The 23,629-nt window shown below is 42.5% G+C and overlaps 1 protein-coding gene across 1 annotated transcript in view; it reads right to left on the bottom strand.

Moving 5' to 3' along the window:
* Positions 1-893: 893 nt before the first annotated feature.
* Positions 894-23,629, bottom strand: part of LOC307217050 (cytochrome P450 2J2-like) — a 28,749-nt gene continuing 6,013 nt past the window's right edge. Inside the window, exons 2-9 of the mRNA XM_079978063.1 lie at positions 16,652-16,814; positions 8,951-9,100; positions 8,588-8,748; positions 7,407-7,583; positions 4,496-4,637; positions 3,260-3,447; positions 2,657-2,798; positions 894-1,653 (exon numbers count right to left, since the gene is read on the bottom strand). Of these exons, the coding sequence (XP_079834189.1) occupies positions 1,466-1,653; positions 2,657-2,798; positions 3,260-3,447; positions 4,496-4,637; positions 7,407-7,583; positions 8,588-8,748; positions 8,951-9,100; positions 16,652-16,814 (1,311 nt within the window). The 3' untranslated portion in view covers positions 894-1,465. The remainder of the gene's footprint in view (positions 1,654-2,656; positions 2,799-3,259; positions 3,448-4,495; positions 4,638-7,406; positions 7,584-8,587; positions 8,749-8,950; positions 9,101-16,651; positions 16,815-23,629) is intronic.

Genomic DNA, 23,629 nt, shown 5'->3' with positions numbered 1-23,629 from the left:
GCAGGCTCAGTAAATGCCCTGTTTGATGTCAATGCCATGCCCGATGGTCCCAGGGGCCCCTCCTCTTGCTGTTGCGCTAGCACTTGTAGTGGCAGAGAAAGTGTTCCTCTTGGCATCAGGAGTCCTCTGGTTTCCCCCACAGCTGGTGTTCTCAGGGCCACAGGATGATACCTCTCCTCTGCTACAACCAGCTGCCAGCCCTGTGGCTTAAGAGTCTCTGGCGTCTTGAGGGTGGAACCCCCCTCTCTGGCTTCCCTAGGTGTCTTTCAATTGAGTCATCTGCAGAGTAATATATCTTGACCCAGGCTCCATGCCGAGCACTCAACCAGTCTGTCTCAGTCCAGGAGCACCGCTGGCATGCAGGACAGCCGGACCCACAACTGGGAAGACAGAGCAGGCACACAGCACAGTTGGGCCCACAAGCCAAGAGGGCAGAGGCAAGCACAAGCGGAACACTCCTGCAACACAGCTTCACCTCCCTTAGTTCATTTAAAATGCCGAGCCTGAGTCAGAGTCAGTTCGGAAAAAGTTCAGAAGATTAATTAAATTGTTTAGAGTTATGAGTCCTTGAAATAGGCTGGGCAGTGGCTGTTAAGCTGTTTGACTTTGTTAGATCTAATTTACAGTGCCAACTTCACAAGTTGTCTGATATAAAACCCCAGGTTGCCAAACTTTTGATAAGAAGAGGGTTAAAAGATTAAAAAGTTAAGGTTAAAAGGAGTAGGAGCCCCCAACATCTAATTGATGTCTCTTCATCTCTTCATCTGTGGCTTCCTTCCACTCCTCCAACATCACAACACCACCATTTGGCTGTTTCAGTCCTCTAGTCACCTTTTGTGAAGGACTCCTGATACCTTGCGTGGTCCGGGTTCTGTGTTCCGGGTTCAATGTAGTGATTTAGAAGAGATATTTTATTAACAAGCACACATGTACAGCAGCCATCAAAGAAACTTAACATTCTTCAACTGGAGAAGCTGATAGCCTTGCTCTTAGGAGTTTACTCATCTTAAAGATACAATAACATAGCATGGGGGGTGTTAGATGGGAGCTGCAGAAGAGGGAGAGGAGGTGTGGGAATGTGTGTGTAAGGGAGATTTGAGAAAAGAAGGGGAGGGGGAGGAGAAAAGGGAGCAAGAGTAAGAATGGGGATGCAAAGGAAGTTGTCAAAAAGGAGGGAGTAAGGAGGCATTGGGAGAGGGATGAAGATGAAAGCAGGGGCATGAAAGGGCCTAAAGAAAAGGAGGAGATGGAATGAAGGGGAAAACAGATGAAAAGCAGAGCTGCAGAAGATAAGAGAGAAGTGGCTTCAGAAATGGAGCTGTGAAGGTGAAAAGAGACCTCAGTAGTTGCATGGGATGAGATGGGAAGGGAAGGGGAAATGCTAGGGGGTTCATGTGTCAGGAGTGGCCAAGGGGTCACCAAGTGCAGGAAGCAGGGGTGCAGCCCCTAATATTTTCCTATTTTCTTATGTGTTGCAACAGGGAATAGCACAGAGTTTATAAGGATAGGGATGTGCTATAATCCCTAGTATAGCCTCTTGATTGAGCTCTTTGACTCCTTCTGGCAGCTGAAAACTGAATGCCCTCAGCAGGCTGGTCAGGAAGATGAATATTTCGATCTTTGCCATCTGCATTCCCAAACAAATGCGAGCCCCTGAGGAGGAGACAAGAAGAAGGCAGCAAGTGAGCAAAAATTTACTTTCCCGTGTTCATTCCTTTGTAGCTATAAGCATTCTGCATAACACTTTGGCAAAATAGACATAGTTAGGATAGGGAAAACATCAAGGCTGCTGTCAGTTTTCTAGCCTGGTCAGTGCTAACCTTCCTTTCTTCTTGTTATACTTATGTTTTGTTCTGTAATTTGAAGTTCCCTATCTCATATCAAGGAAGATACATTCAGGAAGAGGATGGATTGAAGATGAAGGGTCCTGTGGGAGGGGCAGGGCAGAGAGCATCTCCCAGGGCTAGAAGCCAGTGTAAGAGGATCTAGCTCCCAGTGAGAACTGGGAGGGCTCACTTTTCTGTGTGCAGAATAAGGGTGAAGATTTAATTTTGATAGAGGACTCTGTAATTTCCTTTTCTATTTCTATTTTTTCTTTCCTAATCTTTTTTCTATTTTCCCTTTTAGATTAGTATGATTTTTATTGTGTCTTATGTATAAAGCTTTTTAATAAAACTTGATTTTAAAAAATAAAAGGAAAACTGGTCAACTGCCCAAATCAGCAATGCAGAAAGGGGTTAAGACCATGGAGCAAACTCTCCTGCCAGGTTTACTTCACCTTGGTAGGAACTAGCATTGCTGCCTGAAGAGAAGTTGGGTGGCTTGCAGTGGTGATGTGTGACAGGGAAGAGCACTATCCGGGTGCTGGCAGTGCTGCCTCTCTCAGGGACAGGGCAGGGGTGGCAAATGTTGGGAGGTGCAGATGGAGACCACATAAGTGTGTGTGCATGTGTGGGTCCCAAGCCACCAACCTAGAGATCCCCTTAACTTGCCAGTGCCTTGCCCCATTCTGCTGACCAGCAGTGCCACTCCAGCCAGAAAGACGCTGCTTCTGCTCCGGCCCACTCCCTCCTGTGCTGCTGCTGGTGTCATTTCCTGGAAGCAGACCAGTAAGCCCATCTACAGATCGCAACGTAGCTTGGTCTTCTGTGTTTACCTGCACCAAATGGGAGATATTCTTCTCTGTTCACGAATTGTCCATCCTTGTCCAAAAAATGATTTGGGTTGAACTTTGCAGGTGTCTCCCATCGTGTTGGATCAAGAAGAACAGAGCGCAGATCGGGAACAATAATAGTCCCCTGCAAATAAGAAACAAGTGACTTGGAATGCATTCACATCAATGCTTTTTTTTTATTGTCCCACACTATCCCAAGACTAATCATTGCTGAGACTGATCTGAATTATTATTATTATTATTATTATTATTATTATTATTATTATTTTGGTGGGTGGCTTTGTATTCATCACTGTAAAAACTTTCTGTACAGGCAGGAACACAAGAAGAATTTCCCCCACCTCTTTTAAAATGAACGCTCACAAGCAGGCTGAGACCTCTGGCCACTACATGCTTCTCCCCTGCCACAATTGCCCCATGGAATGGCACTTGCTGATGGTGAAACATGTCTGCAGATGGAGCTCCTGCTCTTGCCCTTCAGATTTTTGACTAGACAGGAAGAGATGGCTGCATCTCTCAATATGAAACCTTCTGCTGCTCTTTGCTCTTGGGCTACAGGAGTGCAGCTATATCACACTGTTATACCTTGGGAATGAGAAAACCACGCAGCTTGAAATCCTTTGTACATTGCCTAGGGAACCCCAAAAAACTGGCAAATTTAAAGCGCTGTAGTTCATGAATCACAGCATTGGTGTAGGGCAGTTTCTTCTTGTCTTGATAGCAGATTGAGTGAGCAGAACCTATGACATCTTCTATTTCCTTGTGCATTTTATCTGAAGAGAATGATGGAAACAGAAGGTTTATTGTGAATACTGCATTTTATTTCAGATGGACATTTAATTCCCTTGAACATATTCCATAAATCTCTGTGAATGAGTCCCAGTTTCTTGCATTTTTAGGTCACCTGGTCCTCCAAGGAGCTCAAGTCTGTGTACATGGTTCTTCTCCACTCTAGATCCCAGGTGTGAAAAGGCTGAAAGTGAAGCTCATCGCAGTTGTTTCTGGTTACCAGAGCTGGCTGGATTTGCTGAAGGACTGGGATCAAAGGCTGTCATATATTCATTCTCCACCCCCAGCCCTCAATATTTCCTACTTAGTTTCACTAATACTCATTTCCTCATCTGATCTTTGGCTAGCACCACTCATATAAAGTTAAAGGTAAAGGACCCCTAGACGGTTAAGTCCAATCAAAGGAGACTATGGAGTGCTTCGCTCATCTCGCTTTCAGGCCTAGGGAGCTGGTGTTTATTCACAGCCAGCATTCCAGGTCATGTGGCCAGCATGACTAAACCACTTCTGGCACAACTGGACACCATGATGAGTGCCAGAGCACACAGAAATGCTGATTACCTTCCCACCGCAGCACTACCTGTTTACTAACACTGGCATGCTTTCGAACTGCTACGTTGGCAGAAGTTGGGACAGAGCAATAGGAGCTCACCTGTCTTATGGATTCGAACTGCCAACCTTCTAATCAGCAATCCTTAGAGGCTCAGTGCTTTAGACCACAGTGCCACCCGCATCCCTCATGTAATGGAGCATGGAGAGGCAGGAATGAGGCTCAGTTACTTATTTCACAGCAGGGGCATTCTTGTACATTTGCTGCATAAAGAAACTGCTAGCAGATTTGCAAAACAAAACAGGTTGTGGAATGGAATCAAACTGGAGGGGGGAATGTGCTGATTCCTGCACTGCAGGGGGTTGTATGAGAAGACCCCTGGGGTCCCTTCCAACCCTACTATTGTAGGCTTCCTTATGAAACCTTTAAAGAATTATGGTCCACCCTAGTGGTCAAGAGAAGTCCTGGCTCTCCTCTCTCACCTTGGATATCTGGATGACTTGCCAGGAGGAGAAGTGCCCATTTCAGAGAACACGCAGTTGTGTCCGACCCTCCTACAAAGAGGTCAAAAATGCACTGGGCCAAGTTTTCTTCATCATAGGTGGACTCTGGATCATTCCTGCTCTGGTGTTGAAAATGGGGAAAGTGACATGTCATTTACATGCATTACATTCTGTCCTTCAGCACTTTATCTTCCTTCCCCCACTTATTACCATACCAGGGTGGCCACACATGCTTCATGAGAGGTGGGGTGTCCTCTTATAGTGCCTAAGGTGAAATGGGAAGCTGCTGCCACCCCCCCTTACTGTTGCTGCCCTCACTCGCTGGATCATCACCTTTTCGTGGTGAGTGGGCTTGCACATTCCTATGACCCTTGTGAGTGAAGCCATTGGGAATCTCATACTCCCTGCAGGGTCACCCACGGCGGTAAGGTCAAAGGGGAGCAGCTAGACAAAGAATGACCCAAGAAGTCATCAACGGCAGAACAGGTGGGTGATAACAAGCGTTATGTTACAATGGCTGTAAAGGTGGATGAAAGCTGCAGCAAATAAGAATTTACCGGTTGCCATGTCAACTCATGCCATCAGAACAGAGCCTTACTGCGAAGACTGTTCATTGGTCAGTGTGCACTGATTTACAGACATAAAACAAATTCACGTACAGGCATCTTCCAAAAAACCCATCCCAAACCCAAACACCAAAAGTTCCATGGTGATCAGCATATGGTAACAGGGGCAGGATTGTGAAATCTGGAAGCCCTTAGTCATGAAACAGCACATGGGCGGTGGATACAGATTCACTCATTCTGACTCAAGGAACAAGGCAGTTGAGCAGCTTGGCAGCTGTATCCATGACTGAGCAGCCCTTTTTAGGATCTACTCTGCTCACTCCAAAATGGGGGAGGGGCTAGAAAAGGTGCCCTAAACATAGTCTGCCTCTCTTTTTCCCTGACTGGATTACCACGCCCAGTGGGGTCACCACCCAGCGGTGGTAAAAGACAATTGAACTTTGGAACATGGAATATATGGACAGATATAACACAGACAATGAGCATCCTGAACGCAGAACTGCCATCATTGCAAGAGAGATGTGACATTTTAACATCAATATTGCAGTGCTTCAAGAAACTCAAAGAGCAGGCAAGGGGCAACTGAAGGAAGAAAAAGGAGGCTACACATTCTTCTGGAAAGGTCTATCTGAACAAGAATGTCAAATATATGAGGTAGGCTTCACTATCAAAAACAATCTTGTAAAGCTCCTGTCAGAAGTCCCTACCAGACTTCTGGTAAACTCACCAAAAACCAACAGGCTACTATTACCAACACACTCGTTTGACAGAAAAATAAATGTAAAACTTCATGGAGGCATTTGGTGCTTTTGTTTTTGCTATTTTTTGCGTTTTTGTTTGTGTGGCTTTTTCATTTTTGTGACTGTAGCTTGTTCTTCATTTTATGATTGATTGATTGATTGATTGTGTGACTATGGAAATGGATAAAAACCCACCATCCAAACAATGACTATCATCAGCGCAGGTAAGAAAGAATTTTAATTTTAATTTTTATCCATCCACAATACTGTTTTATTTATTTTATAGTACAGTACAGTGATTACAGCTTTCATTTTATGGATCAATGGCCTCATTAGATAGAAAAATTAACGTTAAATTGCTGTTTTAGGGGTTGTTTATAAAAGTCTGGAATGGATTAATTCATTTTCCATTACTTTCTATGGGAAAGCATGCCTCAGTTTTGGAACACTTTGATTTTGGAACAGACTTCTGGAACGGATTAAGTTTGAGAACCAAGGTACCACTGTACTGGTTTCCAGGCAAGGGATTAGTATTCACATATAACAGGGAATATAATGATTCCTTGAATGAGCTGCCTACAGCAGTGGCATAGTGTGGGGGGTGCAGTGGGGCCGGCCGCACCGGGCGCAACATCTGGGGGGGCGCGCTCGCCGCCTCCGGAGTCGCCGAAGAGCCTCGGGCGCAGGCTGTAGCAGAGCCCCATGTCTCGCGGAACCGACGAGCTGTGCGTGCGTCCGGGCTGAAGGCGTCCGGCAGAAAGTGGCTCTCAGCGCTCGCCGCGGTCCCTGCACGTCAGGGCCGCGGAGGACACGCCAGGCAGCCCCTCCTCACAACCCCGCCACCGCCGCTGTTGCTGCAGCTGCTGGGCCATGTTGCATTTTCCTTGCCTCTCTGCCCTCCTCCTCCGGGAAAGCGGTGTTGTTTGGGCGGCAGCGCCAGCGGCAACTCGCCTCAGATCACCTGACACGGACCCGCCACCGCCGCTGTGGCTACCTTACCGTAAATACCCCAACCCAGGCAGCAGCAAAAAGAAGCTGGCAGCGGCGGCAGGTTAGGGGTTAGGGGCGAAAATTACTTGCCTTGCCCTGGGTTAGGGGGCGCAAATTACTTGCCTTGCCCCGGGTTAGGGGGCGCAAATTACTTGCCTTGCCCCGGGTGCTGACAACCCATGCTACACCGCTGGCCTACAGTTTTGAAGCAGATACTCATTTGCATTCACATTTGTACATGAAAATATCTATCCTTTCCTAGCTATTTTAGTAGATGCCTATGGAAGGATGTCAACTCACTTTAGCAATTAAAATGACTATGAGGGAGTTGTGGGGGGGCAGAGAGAGATATTGGTGTCCTGGCAAGAGATTAGTATTCACTTATATTTATTTTTTGTTAAAGATTTCAACATAACAATTAATCAAAAACATATCATCCTCATTCCCCCCCCCCTATTTTCCCCTCCCCAAAAAGAAAACCAGCCCTCCCACCCCACCCCCCAGACTTCCCTCAGCTCCTCTCTCTGTTCACTCATAACATGGAATATGATGATTCCTTGGATGAGCAGCATTTGGTTTCAAGCACATACTTACTTTCTCCATCTGAAATAGATAGAAATCAATGAAATCCTGTGGATCATGCAGAGACTGATTCTCCTTATGATTCTCTATCTCCTCCTTTGCAAATGAAAGCACCATCTCCACGCAGGAGAAAAGCTTCTTGTGGGGTCCTGGGAGATGTTTCATGAGCCATGGGAGCATTTCATAAAGCTAAAGGAAAGATAGCAGAAATATTGCCATTACCATGAGGAAGCTTGTTCAAACCGTTTGTGCTTTGGAATTGCACTTATAAAACATGATCTGCATTCTTCTTCAGGGCAAGCATATTAGTTTGAGTCTCACTAAGAAGAAGGAAGGTGTCTATAGCTTCTCTGGAATCCCACAATGACTGGATTCTGTGAATTATCCCTAGCTGAACATGTGAAAGAAAAGTATGGCTCAAAATATTTTTCCAGCTTCCCAGCATAATTTCAAAACTGGGCACAATCTCAGGACCTCTCCTGGAACAAGTTAGTGCCCGTTTGTGTTAGTTGGACATGGGTGGAGAATAGGGATGGGGGGAAATTCAAGTACGGTAAGTTTCATGAGTACTTTTTCTTTTTTTTTTTACAGATTAGGAATGGATGTAGAAATGTGGAGAACTGAACTTAAATTTGAGGAAAGGGTTTAGTTGATCATCCAGAAGGGGGCTGCTTTCCTCAGCAATAGCGATAGTGCTTGAGTTGCTGGTCTCTCTTTCATTAAAAAAAATTCCAGCCAAGTGATGGCTGCAGGGGCCTCACCATGGACGCCATCATGATTGCCACTGCTAGGTGGGTATAGAGTAGACACATTTAGTTTTCCATGATGGCAACAAAACTATGTAATTCCCTTCTTGAGAAGATTATTTTGTTCACCTCTCTTCCCATTGGTGGGCTCTAGATGACCTGTTCTGAAGGTCATTGTTCCATTTTTGTCCCATCTTCCCTCCAAAGAGTCTCCTGTGGTGGACAAAGTCTTCTTTTGTTGCTGTTTTATGGGGGGGGGGGGGTTGTACGTGTTTTTTATCTCAATGATAATCATGAGCAATGGATCAAGCTGTGAGATAGTAAGTGACCCTTATCTCAGATCAATTTAAACCTGATCTCACTTCTCCAACCCTCTATCAGAATACTGATTTGTGGTATTAAGGCCCTTGGGAGACCTGTTTGGGAGGAATGGAAATGACTACTCACAGCATAACCAAAGCTACATGCAAATTGTAGGGAAAATTCTATGGCTTCTATCAGCTTCTGGAGCCTTTCATCTTCAAGAGCAAACCGGTGCCCAAAAGCCACAGCACATATCACGTTGGAGACTGAAGTAGCGATGGGCATGGAAGGGTCAAGTGGCTGTCCTGCAAAATAAAGTTATACTAATGTTAGCTCAGCTGGTCCAGTTCATAATGAGAGTGGGGTTTCATGGTGGCCAAGAGAAACTGCTGGGATCTCCATTAGGAACCAAGAAAGGCATATCACATTCCTTTCTAAAATGGACAGAGGTAGGACACAAATATATCTCCATATGCCAGCTCAGCACCATCACTTAGCATAACATACCCTTTGAACGTGCAAAAGCCTCCACGAGCTGATGGGCCTCCTCTGCTACTTGCTGCTCCATGCCTTTCTTTTCCCGCCACAGCTTCTGCAGAGTAACTACAACAAAGCGTCTCTGTTGCCTCCAGGTGTGACCATTTGATAATGCAATACCTATTGAAAATCAGTGAGATATAACAACAATCATACCTCGGGTTAAAGTCGCTTCGGGTTAAATCTTAAATCTTTTCAGGTTGCCTCCCACGGCGACCCGGAAGTAACGGAACAGGTTACTTCAGGGTTTTGCTGCTCGCACATGTGCAGATGCTCAGAATGACGTCACAGGCATGCTCACTTTACAGTATCAGCAAAAAGTGAGATTTCTCGACAGCTCTACCGTTTTGATTTTTGAAGAGAAACCTGGTATCTGATACAGTGTGATGTCGACAAGTTTAGATCTTTCCATGGAAGGCCATCACGATCAAATTTCACTTCTATCTATCAAGCTTCTGGTGATGCTATTGGGAAAAGAATGGAAGTGGTGGAAATGGAAGGAGCTTTTTTCTTTCTCTCTTGCTAAATTAGGATGGAAAATCACTGCCTACAGGAAATGGGATCACAAGATATAAAACTGGGTGTAAAATAATGAATATACAACAAGTAAATAACTATGGGTTATTTTTCAATATTGTACAGTGGTACCTCAGGTTACATACACTTCAGGTTACATACGCTTCAGGTTACAGACTCCGCTAACCCAAAAATAGTGCTTCAGGTTAAGAACTTTGCTTCAGGATGAGAACAGAAATCGGGCTCTGGCGGCGCGGCAGCAGCAGGAGGCCCCATTAGCTAAAGTGGTGCTTCAGGTTAAGAACAGTTTCAGGTTAAGTACGGACCTCCGGAACGAATTAAATACTTAACCTGAGGTACCACTGTATATGACTACAGTGCAGAGATTCCTGTTTAAATAGAAATGAAGAATTTGTTTTTTATATAAAAAAAAAAATGGAGGAATGGTTGGAATTTTTTGGGAGATAAAGTCACCATACTGGAATGGAGGAGGACTATTGGGTACACACTTGAAGGTGATAGCCGGCTGGTGAAAGACCCTGTGTGAGAGGCAGAGAAGGAAAGATCTCCCAGGGTGGGAGACTGGGGGAAGAAAGGGAAGCACCCAGGTGAGAGCTGGGAGGGTCCACTCCCTTCTGTGTGAGACAAGAGTTAAGATCTACCAAAAACTTTTTTTGACATGACTGAAAATATGGACTTAGCTGATATTGGGAGAATGAAGAACCCTCTGGGAAGAGAGGGAACTTTCTTCTCTGAGGCCAAAATGACATGGACAAGAATTTACCAGATTTGGGTAACTAGAGGATTGGCTCCGAAGACCAGTAAAGTGGAGATTTGCCCCAAGACTTGCTTTGATCATAATGCAGTGAAGATGGAAATGAGATTGACGCCAATTGGTTCCTTCAGATGGAGGGTGAATGACACATTGTTTAGGAGTGAAGAAGTGATCAAGAATGCCCAAAAAACCTTGAGAGACTATTTCGAGACAAATATGAGCACAACAGTGGAAAAAAGAGTAATCTGGGATGCAAGCAAGGCGGTCCTGAGAGGATTCCTGATACAACAGAATGCAGTTAAGAAGAGAACCCAAAATGAAAAAAAGGATAAAATTTGGAAAAAATAACGGAAGGTGAGAAGAAGTTGAGAGGAAAACCAAAATGACAGGAGATCCTGAAAGAGATAAAGTTATATCAAGTACAATTCATAAAATTGACGAATCAGGAAATAGAATGGAAGATCAAACAGATGAGACAAAAGACATTTGAATCGGCAAATAAATGTGGGAAATTGCTGGCTTGGCAAATGAAAAAAAGACAAAAACTTAATACTATTACGAATTTGGAAGTGGAAGGAAAGAATATCCAGAACCCAGTGGAGATTAGGAAGTGTTTGCAGAGGTATTTTAAACAACTTTATACACAGGAAAAGTAGAAGGAAATGGATATTGATTGATTTTTGAAAATAAATGGATTACATAAAATCTCTCAGGGAAACCAGTTAATGTTGAACTATAAAATAACAGATCAGGAAGTGGAAGGGGCCATCCAGGATATGCAATTAGGAAAATCTCCAGGACCGGATGGATTGACTTCAAGGTACTACAGGTCTCTGAAAGAATGGTTAATACAACCACTGAAGGAAGTCTGTAACGAAATATTGGAGGGGAAAAGTGTCAGTATATGGAAACATCACCACTGCAGACAGCCAGATTGTTGACACCACATGATGCGCTTATCTGTGGGAAAGAAAAATTTCCCAGGACGTTCACAGGCTGGATAAGTCTTTGTGAAGAGTGTAACTTGAAACCTTCTGTGTGCGCATGTTCAGAAAGTTTGTCAGACTTGCTGGAAGAACTGAACTGAAAGGACGTGTTTTTCTCTAGTGCTGTAATGTCAGAAATAAACATCATGTAAATAGATTTCTGACTTATTTTCTGTCCCCTGCGGAAGCAGGAGGGAGGGGTTGTGCATTTTGCCCATGCTTGGGAAAATGTCGCCTATCAAAATCTCCCTGGTCTATCTGGATATCAGCCAGAGGAGGTTACCGGTAAGCAAGCTCCGAGGACAGTGAGAGGGGCCAGCCTCTATGGAGGGGGCTTGCAAACCGACAAAAAGGGCACCAGAGTCATGGAAGGAAGCTTATATTACACTTATACCGAAAACAGAGACTGAAAAGACACAGCTTAAGAACTACCGCCCCATATCGTTGCTTAATGTGGATTACAAAATTTTTGCAGATATTTTGGCTAAAAGATTAAAAAAGGGGTTAATAGAAGAAATTCATAAAGACCAAGCCGGCTTTCTCCCGGGCAGACATTTGTCTGATAATACGAGAAATATAATTAATATTTTAGAAAAATTACAAGTGAATATTAATACTAAGGCAGTTTTGATTTTTGTGGACGCAGAGAAGGCCTTTGACAACATCTCTTGGAGTTTTATGAAGAAGAATTTACAGGGGATGGGGGTAGGCCAAGGTTTTGAAAATGCTATAGGTGCAATTAACTCAGAGCAAAAGGCAAAATTAATTGTGAATAATGTAGTGACAGAAGAGTTTAAGATTGAGAAAGGAACACGACAAGGTTGCCCAATCTCTCCATTGCTTTTTATATCGGTCCTGGAGGTTTTGTTAAATATGATCAGAAAGGACCAATTGGTTAAAGGCATACAAGTGGAAGCTAAACAGTACAAATTGAAAGCATTTGCCGACAATTTAGTATTGACTTTGCAGGAGCCAGAATCTAGTACCAAAAGGGTACTGGAATTGATTCAAGAATTTGGTCAGGTAGCAGGTTTTAAGTTGAACAAGACGAAAACTAAGGTTCTAGAGAAAAACTTAACCGTGAATGAGAGAGAGAAGTACCAGGAAGACTCCATTATTATCAAATAATGGAGGCATATAATTTGGATAAAAAAGTTGGCTTCCAGGTGGAAAAATCAAAATTGGAAACAGAATTGTTAGACCCTAAAATTAAGAATCTGTCAAGAATGTATAACTTGCTGTTGAAATGGAATACTCAGGACGAAACGGTGAAATCTGCTATGATTAAATGGGCACAAGATGTTGGACATAACATTATGATGGCTGACTGGGAACAGTTATGGACCACAGGTATGAAATTTACGGCATGTAATGCCCTAAGAGAGAATTTAATGAAAATGATTTACAGGTGGTACATAACGCCAGTCAAGCTTGCAAAGATCTATCACTTGCCTGAAAATAAATGTTGGAAATGTAATGAGACTGAAGGTACATTCTTTCACCTTTGGTGGACATGCCCAAGGATTAAGACATTCTGGGAGATGATTTATAATGAAATGAAAAAGGTATTTAGACTTCCGGGTTAGCACCATCGGCAATGGCAGAATTCCTCTGAATCAGAGGAACCCGCTCCGCCAAAATCGGGTCTGGCCACCGCGGCGAAGGCGGAGACCCTCTAAAAATCCCAGGCGGAGGAAGCCTGGGAATGTGGGATTCGGCTCACACCAGGAGCGCGCCCCCTACTCACACGGAAACCCCTTTTTGGGGGTTCCGAAGTGATGCAGGGTGAGTGGCGAGGTGTCTCGAATCGACTGCTATTTTTGCGGAGTGAAGCCGCACAGCCATTGTCAGAGAGCGCTGACTTCTTTTTGTGGACATTCGGATTTCAAACAACAACCCGTGAGTAGTACGGAAATTGGATTTTTAAAAATATTTTTAAATTCGGCACGATCGGGGAAGGTCCAAACAGGAAGTCCGCCTCCCCTTTCTTGTTACGAGCTTGCTTTTGAAAAGAAGGAAGGACTGTTACAATTTAACTGGACTTTTGGATCTGTGCTGAAAGGAGTAAAAAGAAACTTAAATTCCCCTAGAGGGAGCTTTGGGATATTGCAAAGAATGGCTGTTGGAAAGGAAATCCAGTCTGAACTGAATAGGGCATTTTTTCTCTTGGGAAAGTTGCATGGTCAAATTGGTGTTTTGACTACAAATGTTACAACTTTGGACACAAGACTGAGTACCATCATTGAACTTGATAAGAACTCGGCACAGGAATTTTATTCAACTGAACAAACAGGGAAATTTGAGGAGAATTATGTTGTCTCTGAAGAGAAGAAAGGGGGAGCCGTAACCCTGCAGATGTGAAAGGAGAGCTGCAATTTGAGGCCTGACATGATGGCAATAAGGGGAAATAAATTTTTGAAGATGGAAGTTTGGCCTGAATTGGAAAGTGAAAGATGGAGAGATCTCCTTATGTGGAGATCAGATGACCCTAGGATTATAAATTTGATTCAGGTGGAAGTTGGAGCTTTGGGGACATTTGGATCTGAAAGGAGAATGAAACAAGATTTGGAATACCCCATAGGCCTTACTTTTAAGTACGGAGGTTTGGCTGGAAGGAATGTGGATGCTGTTGGGTTGGACCTTCCCCGAGATTTGGCTTTCAATATTAAGGACTATCAAAAAGACGGGCAGAGGGGACATGAGAGAGACTTGAGAGCCTCGGATGTAAAATCTCCGGGCTAATGGTTTTTTGAGATTGATGGACTTATGTTGGGGACTGAAACTGGGAAGGGGGTATGGGTGGAATGGAAATTGGGAACTCAAAGGGTATACAATATAATTTGCTTTTTTGTTTTATATGAGAGTTGGGAAATTCGTGGAAGGGAATTTTTTTCGACCTTAGAGAAACGTCTCAAGAATAAGTATTGATATATAGGTTTGGATGAGAGTTAAGATTGGATAAAGTAAAAGTGGTTTTTAAAACAAATTAAATTACTTAAATGAAAATAAGGTTGGAAGGATTTGCAGAAATAACTATTTGAACTGGAATACAAAAATGGGAGGTGTGAGGAGGTCAAGGAAATAAGTAAAGGAAGAAAGTTTTGCAAAGGTTTAATCTGGTTTTTTTTTCTTTTCGTTTTTTTTCCAAGTGAGTGTATTTTTTTGGTTGCTGTTGTATTTTTTTGTATTTTGTATTTTTCTTTTTTTTCTTTCTGTAACTCTTAAACTTTGAATAAATATTATTTAAAAAAAAAAAAACGAATGCAAACAGCTTCAATGCACACCTGAATGGCAAGCACTGCTTTACATCTGTTCTCTTCAAAATGCAATTGCACCCTGAATTCTTTTCTTTTTTAAAAATGCAATTGCATCCTGAAAATAATTTGCTTGCCATTGCAGATGCATGGCCCTGTTTGCATACAGTGTTTGCAAGAAAGAAAAAAAAAGGTATTTAAATATACCTTCCTGAAGAAACCAGAGGCCTTTCTCCTGGGCATGGTCGGCCAATTGGTGCCAAAGAAGGATAGAACTTTCTTTATGTATGCGACAACAGCAGCAAGAATACTCATGGCGAGGTACTGGAAGACACAAGATTTACCCACCCGGAAAGAATGGCAGATGAAGTTGATGGACTATATGGAACTGGCGGAAATGACTGGCAGAATCCGAGACCAGGGAGAAGAGTCGGTGGAGGAAGATTGGAAAAAATGTAAAGATTATTTACAGAAATATTGTAAAATTAAGGAGCTTTAGAAAAAAGGTGGAATAAAGTTATATGGCTTTGGCAGAAATGTTAGAAGGAACTAGGCATAGATAGATGGTTAATGTATTAAAAGGGGGGGAAAACTAGGTTGCAATATGTTAAAATTAACTATAAGACAGAAAATAGATGAAGATGGAAAGGACTTGCTGAAATAGTTAATTGAAGTGGAATACAAAAAGGGAGGCGTTGAGGAAGTCAATGAAATAAGGGTATGAAAGTTAAGATCGAAAAGATTGGAAGTGTTTTTAATTGTTTTTGTTTTGTTTTGCTAATTTAATGTTTTATGTAGTGTTTTTTGTTTTTGTTTCTGTTTTTCTATGTTTAACCTTTCTTTTTTCTTTTTGTAATTTTCAAAATCTTAATAAATATTATTATTTTTTAAAAAAAGATGTTGGGAAAGATGGAGGGCACAAGGAGAAGGGGACGACAGAGGACGAGATGGTTGGACAGTGTTCTTGAAGCTACCAGCATGAGTTTGACCAAACTGTGGGAGGCAGTGGAAGACAAGAGTGCCTGGCGTGCCTTGGTCCATGGGGTCACAAAGAGTCGGACACGACTAAACGACTAAACAACAAGAACACAGGCCCTGCCGCAATAACAGCAGCGAGGATATTGATGGCTCAAAAATGGAAACAAGAAGAAGTACTGACTTTGGAAGAATGGAGAACAAAACTAACAGACTATGCAGAACTGGACAAATTAACTGGAAAAATTAGATTCCAAAGAGATCATAAGTTTTTAGAGGACTGGGGAAAATTTAGAGAATATTTGAAAACGGTATGTGAGGAAGACACAACGCTAGTGTGTTTTAAAGAAGCTTTGTGAAAAAAATAAGGAATATTGCAAGAATGTAAATGAGGATAGAAAGAATGTACTTAAAGGCAATACTAATATTAAGGAATGTGAAGATAGAAATTTAACTACGGATGATTGTCAGAGAAGTTGAGGGAGGTCCAATAAGCTAAAATATGTGATGTGGAAATTTGTATGATTGGAGATTTTATGAAAAATATAATAAAAAATTTGCTTAAAAAATAATAATAAAAAGAACACAGGCCCTGCGGAAGGAAGTTAAATCCTGCAGGGCCCTGGTCTCATGGGAAAGAGCATTCCACCAGGTCAGAGCCATCACTGAGAAGGCCCTGGCCCTGGTGGAGGATAATCTGACTTACTTAGGGCCCGGGACCTCTAAACTATGATTATTCATAGTTTAAACTGTTTTTATATCTCTGTAAGTTACCTTGAGGCATACATGCAAAATGCAATTCATAATTTATAATGATGATAGTAACTATGTGATTGCAAAGTTCACATGTTATATTTGCCACATGAGTCCATGCCCAAATATGTTGGAAGAGCTTGTTGAGAGAAGCAGTGTGTTGTGTTTCTTAGAGATGTCATAATCAACCAAATCTTCACATGTGCTGAAGCCAGGTTTTCATGGACCCAAACGAATGTGTCATTTGATAGCATGAGGACTAGCCACTCTGAATGACCTCAGGCCCTAGGTCCTAGCATTTCCCGTTGTGTGCAGCAGTAATAGAGAACCTTTGTTCTGTTTTTCTGGACAGCCCTTTAAAAGTCTCATCTTGGGAAAATACCAGTAGAAATTCTTATTCTTCACTACTTACCCTTTCCTTTCATCAGAGTCCTAAGTAAAGGAGTCTCTGGTCGCTCATCTAATTCTTCAGAGTGGTCAATGAGTGCTTCTTTCACTGCTTGGAATCCAGACAGTACTACAATGGGTAGATGTCCAAACCATATGGTGTAAATATTTCCATGTTGCTTTCCCAGCTACCATTTGGTTCAAAAGAGAAGAGAGGAATGATGTGTTCAAAAAACGCAGTTGGAGATTTCAACTTAATACGAGAACGTCATCCTCCCTCACCTCTGCAGTTTCTCACTATGTGCAGTTCTCTTGCTATCATCTTTTCCCCTCCTCCTCCTCCTCCCCGTCCCCTTCCTCCCTCCCTCCCATAATCCCAACCCATTTGTTTTGCTCCCTCCAAGCCATGTTGCCTCTGCCTAGGATCAGAGCAGCAGAGACACTTCATAGTAACCAGCCCTCCTGTGACAGACAAGAATATGCACAAGTCATTGCCAGAAAATGATCTTGCCACAATCTTTGTGTGTGCAGGGATGTGGAACCTGTAGCCCACCAGATGCTTTTAAACTAGCACTCCCACCATCCCTGACTATTGGCCATGGTGGTTGGGGCAGATGGGCATTGTAGTCCAAAACATCTGGTGGGTACCAGGTTGGCATAGGCTGGGCTAGAGCCCTGGGTCAGTGTTCAGACCCACGGTGGGTCACAGCAGGAGCATCACCACCATAAAAATATATGGGAAGGAATTAAGATGATACATGTCTGGGCTAGAGATTATTACCAATTCCAATGTTTTAAAGGTTAATATGTTCATATCTGATGGTTGAGTAATTTTGTATGTTTTGAAGAGTTTTTGCTGAAAAAGCTCAGAATTGTATTTAAGAAACAAATAAAATAAACTATGGCCTGACAAAGAGTTAATGCTTGCGGAGGAAGTAATGGAAAGGTGCCTGTTCTGTTTGTCTCGTCTTCTCTGGTTACACGTGAGCTGCTGCTGAGAAAGGCTGATGTGCTCCGGCTTCATTGCCAGTAGAACTCGTTGCCCTTCCGTATGTTGGAAGGGGAGAAGTACACAGTATTCCACGCCAGGGATGTCCAACAGGTAGATCGGGATCTACTGGTAGATCGCGGTGTGTCTGTGGTAGATCTTGGGGGGCCCCCACACCCTCCTGAAAGCTCAATAACTTTGGCTCCCTAAAAAAGCTCAACAAATTTGGTAGATCACCGCCAGTTTCTTTATAGTGGGAGTAGATCTCAGTCTCTTGAAAGTTGGACATACCTGTTCTAGGCCATGTCGCAACATGCAATAGAACAAAAGGAAGACAAGATCAAGAACATACTGTAATAAGCGGTTTTATTAATTCAACTTCTTGTGCTACACAATGTGTTTTGGAGATGAGTGCCCTTCAACCAGCAGCTATAAACAACACACATAAGACATTAAAACTAGTATAAAGGGGCAAGATTCCGATTAATACTGAAAAGCACAAAAGCATACAAAGTAGGATAATGGCAGCATGGGTAGCTATGTGAATTCAGGGGAAAACACAAGGCAACATAAAACGTTGTTGTATTTTCTATGGGTCAACTTGTAAGTGGTAGCAAGACTTCCTTTCCAAGTGAAATTAGTTTCACGGCTTTCTAAATGACTCTCAGAAGCTGATTTCACAGCCCTGTCCTTGTAATCTTGGAGAGAGATTACAACCTGGAGATTAGCACTTACTGTAAGCTTGCCATATTCCTGACATGTCCTGACAGGAATCGGCAAAATGTCAGGAAACACCCAGATGTATGGCAACCCAATGGAAAAAGCTCAACAATTTCCTAAAAAATGGCAACCCTAGTTTACCGCAGAGATCCTTTAAGAAGATTTTGGTATTTTAGTTTATAATTTGTTTTTTATAAGTGCTTCTGGTGTGAGTGAAAAAGATTGAATAGGGCATGGAGGTTAGTACCTGTTGAGAGGCTGCTGTGAATGAATGCTGTGGTCTGTCTTTTTTCTGTAATAATATTTTATTCTTTTTTCATATAGAAAGTTACATTTCTTAACCTTGGTAACCTCAAGGTAAGATTACTTGCAATGTGTTGTACATAGGGCTGCCTCTGAAGACAGTTCGGAAACTTCAGCTAGTGCAGAATTCAGCGGCCAGGTTGCTCACTGGAACAAGAGCATATTACATCGCTCCTGGTCCGGCTGCACCAGCTACCAATTAGTTTCTGGACCCAATTCAAAGTGCTGGTTTTGACCTAGAAAGCCTTAAATGGCTCAGAACCACAATACTTCAAGGACCGCCTCTTTCAATATGATCTTACCCAGACCCTGAAATCATCTTCTGAGGCCCTTCCTTGTGTTCCTCCTCCATAAGAGGTCCAGAGGGTGGCAACACAAGAATGGACCTGCTCTGCAGTGACTCCCCGTCTGTGGAATTCTCTCGCTAGGGAAGTTCACCTGGCAAAACCTTCCTTTTTAACTAGGCCTTTGGTTGATTTCATTGACATCTTATGCCATTTTAAAATCTGATTATTTCTGTGGGGGCGTATTATTGGGTGGTTAATAATAATAATAATAATAATAATAATAATAATAATAATGTTCCAATTAACAAAACAATTGGAATATAGAAATTTTCCATATAGAAAGTTACATTTGTTACTCAACAATTATACAGTGGTACCTCGGGTTACACACACTTCATGTTACATACGCTTCAGGTTACAGACTCTGATAACCTAGAAATAGTACCTCGGGTTGAGAACTTTGCTTCAGGATGAGAACAGAAATCATGCTCTGGCGGCGTGGCAGCAGCAGGAGGCCCCATTAGCTAAAGTGGTGCTTCAGGTTAAGAACAGTTTCAGGGTAAGAACGGACAGGTTAAGAGGCTGATGATGGGAGTAAATTAGCCTCCCGAGTTTTCCCAGGGGATGGGAAAATGCTGCCTCGTCCGCAGTTGCCAATAACACAATAACACAAAAACCTTCTTTTTTAACTAGTTGATTTCATTGACATCCTATGCCCTTTTAAAATGTGGTTCTTTTTTGTGGCGGGGGGGTGTTATTGGGTGGTTAATAATAATAATAATAATAATAATAATAATAATAATAATAATATTCCAATTAACAATCGGAATATAGAATTTTTCCATATACAGTCATACCTCATGTTACGTTTGCTTCAGGTTGCACGTTTTCCGGTTGCGTTCCGCAGCCACCCAGAAGTACCTGAAAGGGTTACTTCCGGGTTTCGCTGTTCACGCATGCGCAGATGCACAAAATGATGTCATGCGCATGCTCAGAAGCGGCGAATCGCAACCCGCACATGCCCAGATGCGCAGACGGGTGTTGCGTTCTTTTCAGGATCCCATTCGCAACCAGAGGTACCACTGTAGAACTGTAGCACCCTGCTTGTGGTTAACGCTTAGCTGGAATGAAATATTCAACGCAGCAATAGAGAAATTAAAATAATAATTTATTTGTCAGACAAATAAATATGAGGCACAGTGGTATATGGTTACCAAGCTCTGGCCTGGCCTCCTGCCATTCTGGCCAGCACTTATATTTCCTTAATCCAGCCCCCTTGCTCCTCCTGTGGCTGCCTCTGTCCAATCAGCCTGGTTGAAATTCCTATTGGCTGTTTGCTAGAACCAATCACAAAAGATACACCCATTTCCTCTTGTCCTTTTATGGGAAACAAAAAGATATATATTCGGGACTTCCGGTCGGCGCCAGCGCTTAATGGCGGTCCAAGCCTCAAGCTCCGAGGCAGGACTGCTTCGCTAGTTCGGGTCTTACCCGCTACGGCAAGCGGGGGACCCCTAAAATCACAGGCGCGGAGCCTGTGAACAAAGGAGATTCGGTGGGCACCTTTTGCGCCCCCCGGCACTGTGAAGGAGCCTTTTTAAAGGCTTCTGAGCGGCATCGGGGTAAGCGCGGTGCTGAGAGTCGTCACCCAGCTAGCGGAGTGAAGCCGCGTCGCCATTAACGGAGAGCGCCGATTCCTTCCTGTAACTGGAAATTGACTACAACACCCGTGAGTAAGATCGGAAATTGACGGGACATTAAAATAAGAAATTTGGCTGAAAACGGGAAAGGCATAAATTAAGGAAGTCTGCCTCCCCGGAGCTGCAGGAGAAACAAAGCAACGAAAAATCAAGCTGCATTTGAAGGGAACTTTTCTTTTTTTTTTAAGCTGTCAAACTGACATCGGACTAAATTTCCCCCCCGACAGGCAGGAGAAGGGGGGAAGAGATTGAGACATTTTTAACCTGCTGGAAAATTACTGGGAAAATAAGACCCTCCACTGTCAACCCCCCCCCCCAGGACGGGCTGCCCAAACAAGACACCGGGGTATGAACTGTCAAACTGTCAAACTCCTTAAAGTGGGGGCTTGTTTGTAACAAAGTTACTGGAACTTAGATTTCACCCTGTTGCATTTTGGTTGCATAGAAGACAGAGACTTTGTGGTTTGGATATCGGAGTTTAATGGCTACTGTTATACTTTCCTGCTTCTTTCTTTTTTCTCTGCCATTTGGATACAATTGAATGCTCCCTCTAGAGGGCCTCAAGTGAAACTGTTGCATTAGGAGAAGCAACAGTGGGATTTTCCACTTGGAAACTAACTCTGTGAAAACGACCTTGAGGATATGAGTGGCCCTACAGAAGAGATAGTAACAAGGCTTAAAGCAAAACAATCTCACAAGAAAAGGGGCTCCATATCAGGAACTGTACCAGCTGCACAGGAAAAAACAGCAGCTTCTATGGATCCTATGACACAGGAACTCCTTAAAATAAATCAATCTCTGGAAGCATTGACAAAGTTATCGACAGAGAACTCCAAAAAATTAACAGAATTGACAACAAGACTAGATGCTAATACAGCTAGTGTAAAGTCTAACACAGATTCTATAAATAGATTAATCCAGGAGAACGCTGAAACACGAAAGATTGCAGAAAGTGCAAAAACCACGGCTGAAGAGACAAGGGAAAAGTTTGGGCCTATTATTAAGAAAGTTAATGAGCATGATGCAGCCCTCTCCTTATTGGAACTTCAGAGGAAAGAGAAGAACCTAAAACTTAGATTGGTTCCTGAAGGGGAAGGGGAAAATCTTGTGGAATTCCTTACAGAGAATTTTGCAGCCTTTTGGCATGAGGAATGGGCGGAAGATGAAGAATTTGAGATAACAACAGCCTTTCGGCTGGGCAGGAGGCAGGACAAGAAACCAAGGGATTGTCTAATTACACTGAGATCAAAAGAAGAAAGAGATAGAATACTGAACTTGCATTACCAAAAGGCACTGGTGATCCAAAACTGTCAAATACAGATTTTTAAGGACATCCCTAAATATATTTTAGAGGTGAGGACCTACTATAAGAGCCTAGCAGACCTGCTGAAGAAAAATACCATACCATTCAGATGGGAGTTCCCACAAGGACTATCCTTTAACTTTAAAGGAAGAAAGATCAAAATAAAAACAATTCAGGACAAAGAACAATTTCTGGAGAGATACCTGGAGGATTTGCAGAAAGGAACTGCAGAGGAGAAAGAACCACCTGATATAGCAAACCTATCATTTGGACTTTTACCACCACCATCGGAGGAAGAACAGAAGCTTGGAGCAGTTGGAGGAACAGCTACCTAAATACAAAATGTCTCTGCAACTTCTTAGTTGGAACTGTAATGGCTTGAACCTTCCTCGAAAAAGACGACAAGTTTTTCACATCTTGAAGAGAGAACAATTAGATATAATATGTTTGCAAGAAACCCATATTGCCAGGATACACAGGAAATTATTGACAAATAAGAGACTTGGTCAAGAATTTATTTCATCAGACAAAGTGAAGAAAAGAGGTGTGGTGATCTATGCAAAGGAAAAATTGGTCCCAAAATTGATATTTAAAGATGAACAAGGAAGATACCTGGCAATTGAAATACAAATTCAAGGAGAAAAAATCCTGATTGTTGGAGTATATGCCCCAAATGAGGGGAAGGCCGAATTCTTTAAGAAGTTGCATGAGACACTAGTTGATTTCATAGACTATAAAATCGTAATGATGGGGGATATGAATGGAGTTGTCTCAACAAACATGGATAAGGCACAGAGACAAGTGATCTCAAAAGAAGGGAGACTACCAAAGATCTTTTTTGAAATGACTGAAACTATGGACTTGATTGATATTTGGAGAACAAGGAATCCTCTAGAGAGAGAGGGAACTTTCTTCTCCGAGGCAAAAATGACATGGACAAGAATAGACCAAATTTGGATTTCTAGCAGTCTGGCGTCAAGAACAAAAAAAGTAGAAATATGCCCAAAAACTTGCTCCGACCATAATGCGGTGAAGATGGAGATGAAACTAACAACAACTGGATCCTTTAGATGGAGAATGAATGACACCCTATTTAAGGATGAAGAGATTCACGAGAAGGCCCTTAAAACATTAAAAGATTATTTTGAGATTAACAGGAAAACAGACGTGGAGAAAAGAATAATTTGGGACGCAAGCAAAGCCGTGATGCGAGGTTTCCTAATTCAACAGAACTCTATAAAGAGGAAGCAACAAAATGAGAGGAAGGAAAAAATCCTAGAAAAAATAAAAGAAGGAGAGAAGAAATTGAGGTCCAAACCAAAGTCTCATGAGATTCTGAGAGAAATAAAGTTTTATCAGATGCAGTACATGGAGCTCATGAACCAACAAATAGAATGGAAGATAAAGCAAATGAGACAAAGAACCTTCGAATCAGCGGACAAATGCGGGAAACTTCTGTCATGGCAATTGAAGAAAAGGCAGAAAATGAACACGGTAACCAGTTTAGAAATGGATGGAAAAATTATCCACAAACCTAATGAGATAAACAATTGTTTTCAAAGCTTTTTTAAGAAATTGTATGCACAAGGGCCAATTAATGAACAAGAAATAGAAGAATTCATCAGAAAATACGGCCTACCAAAAATTCCAGAACAAAGTAAAAGGACTTTAAATGAGGAAATAACAGAACAAGAAATAGAAG

This window comes from Podarcis cretensis (genome assembly GCF_951804945.1).
Source record: "Podarcis cretensis genome assembly, chromosome: 5".
Lineage (NCBI taxonomy): Eukaryota > Metazoa > Chordata > Lepidosauria > Squamata > Lacertidae > Podarcis > Podarcis cretensis.
This window is presented reverse-complemented; position numbering and strand designations above follow the sequence as displayed.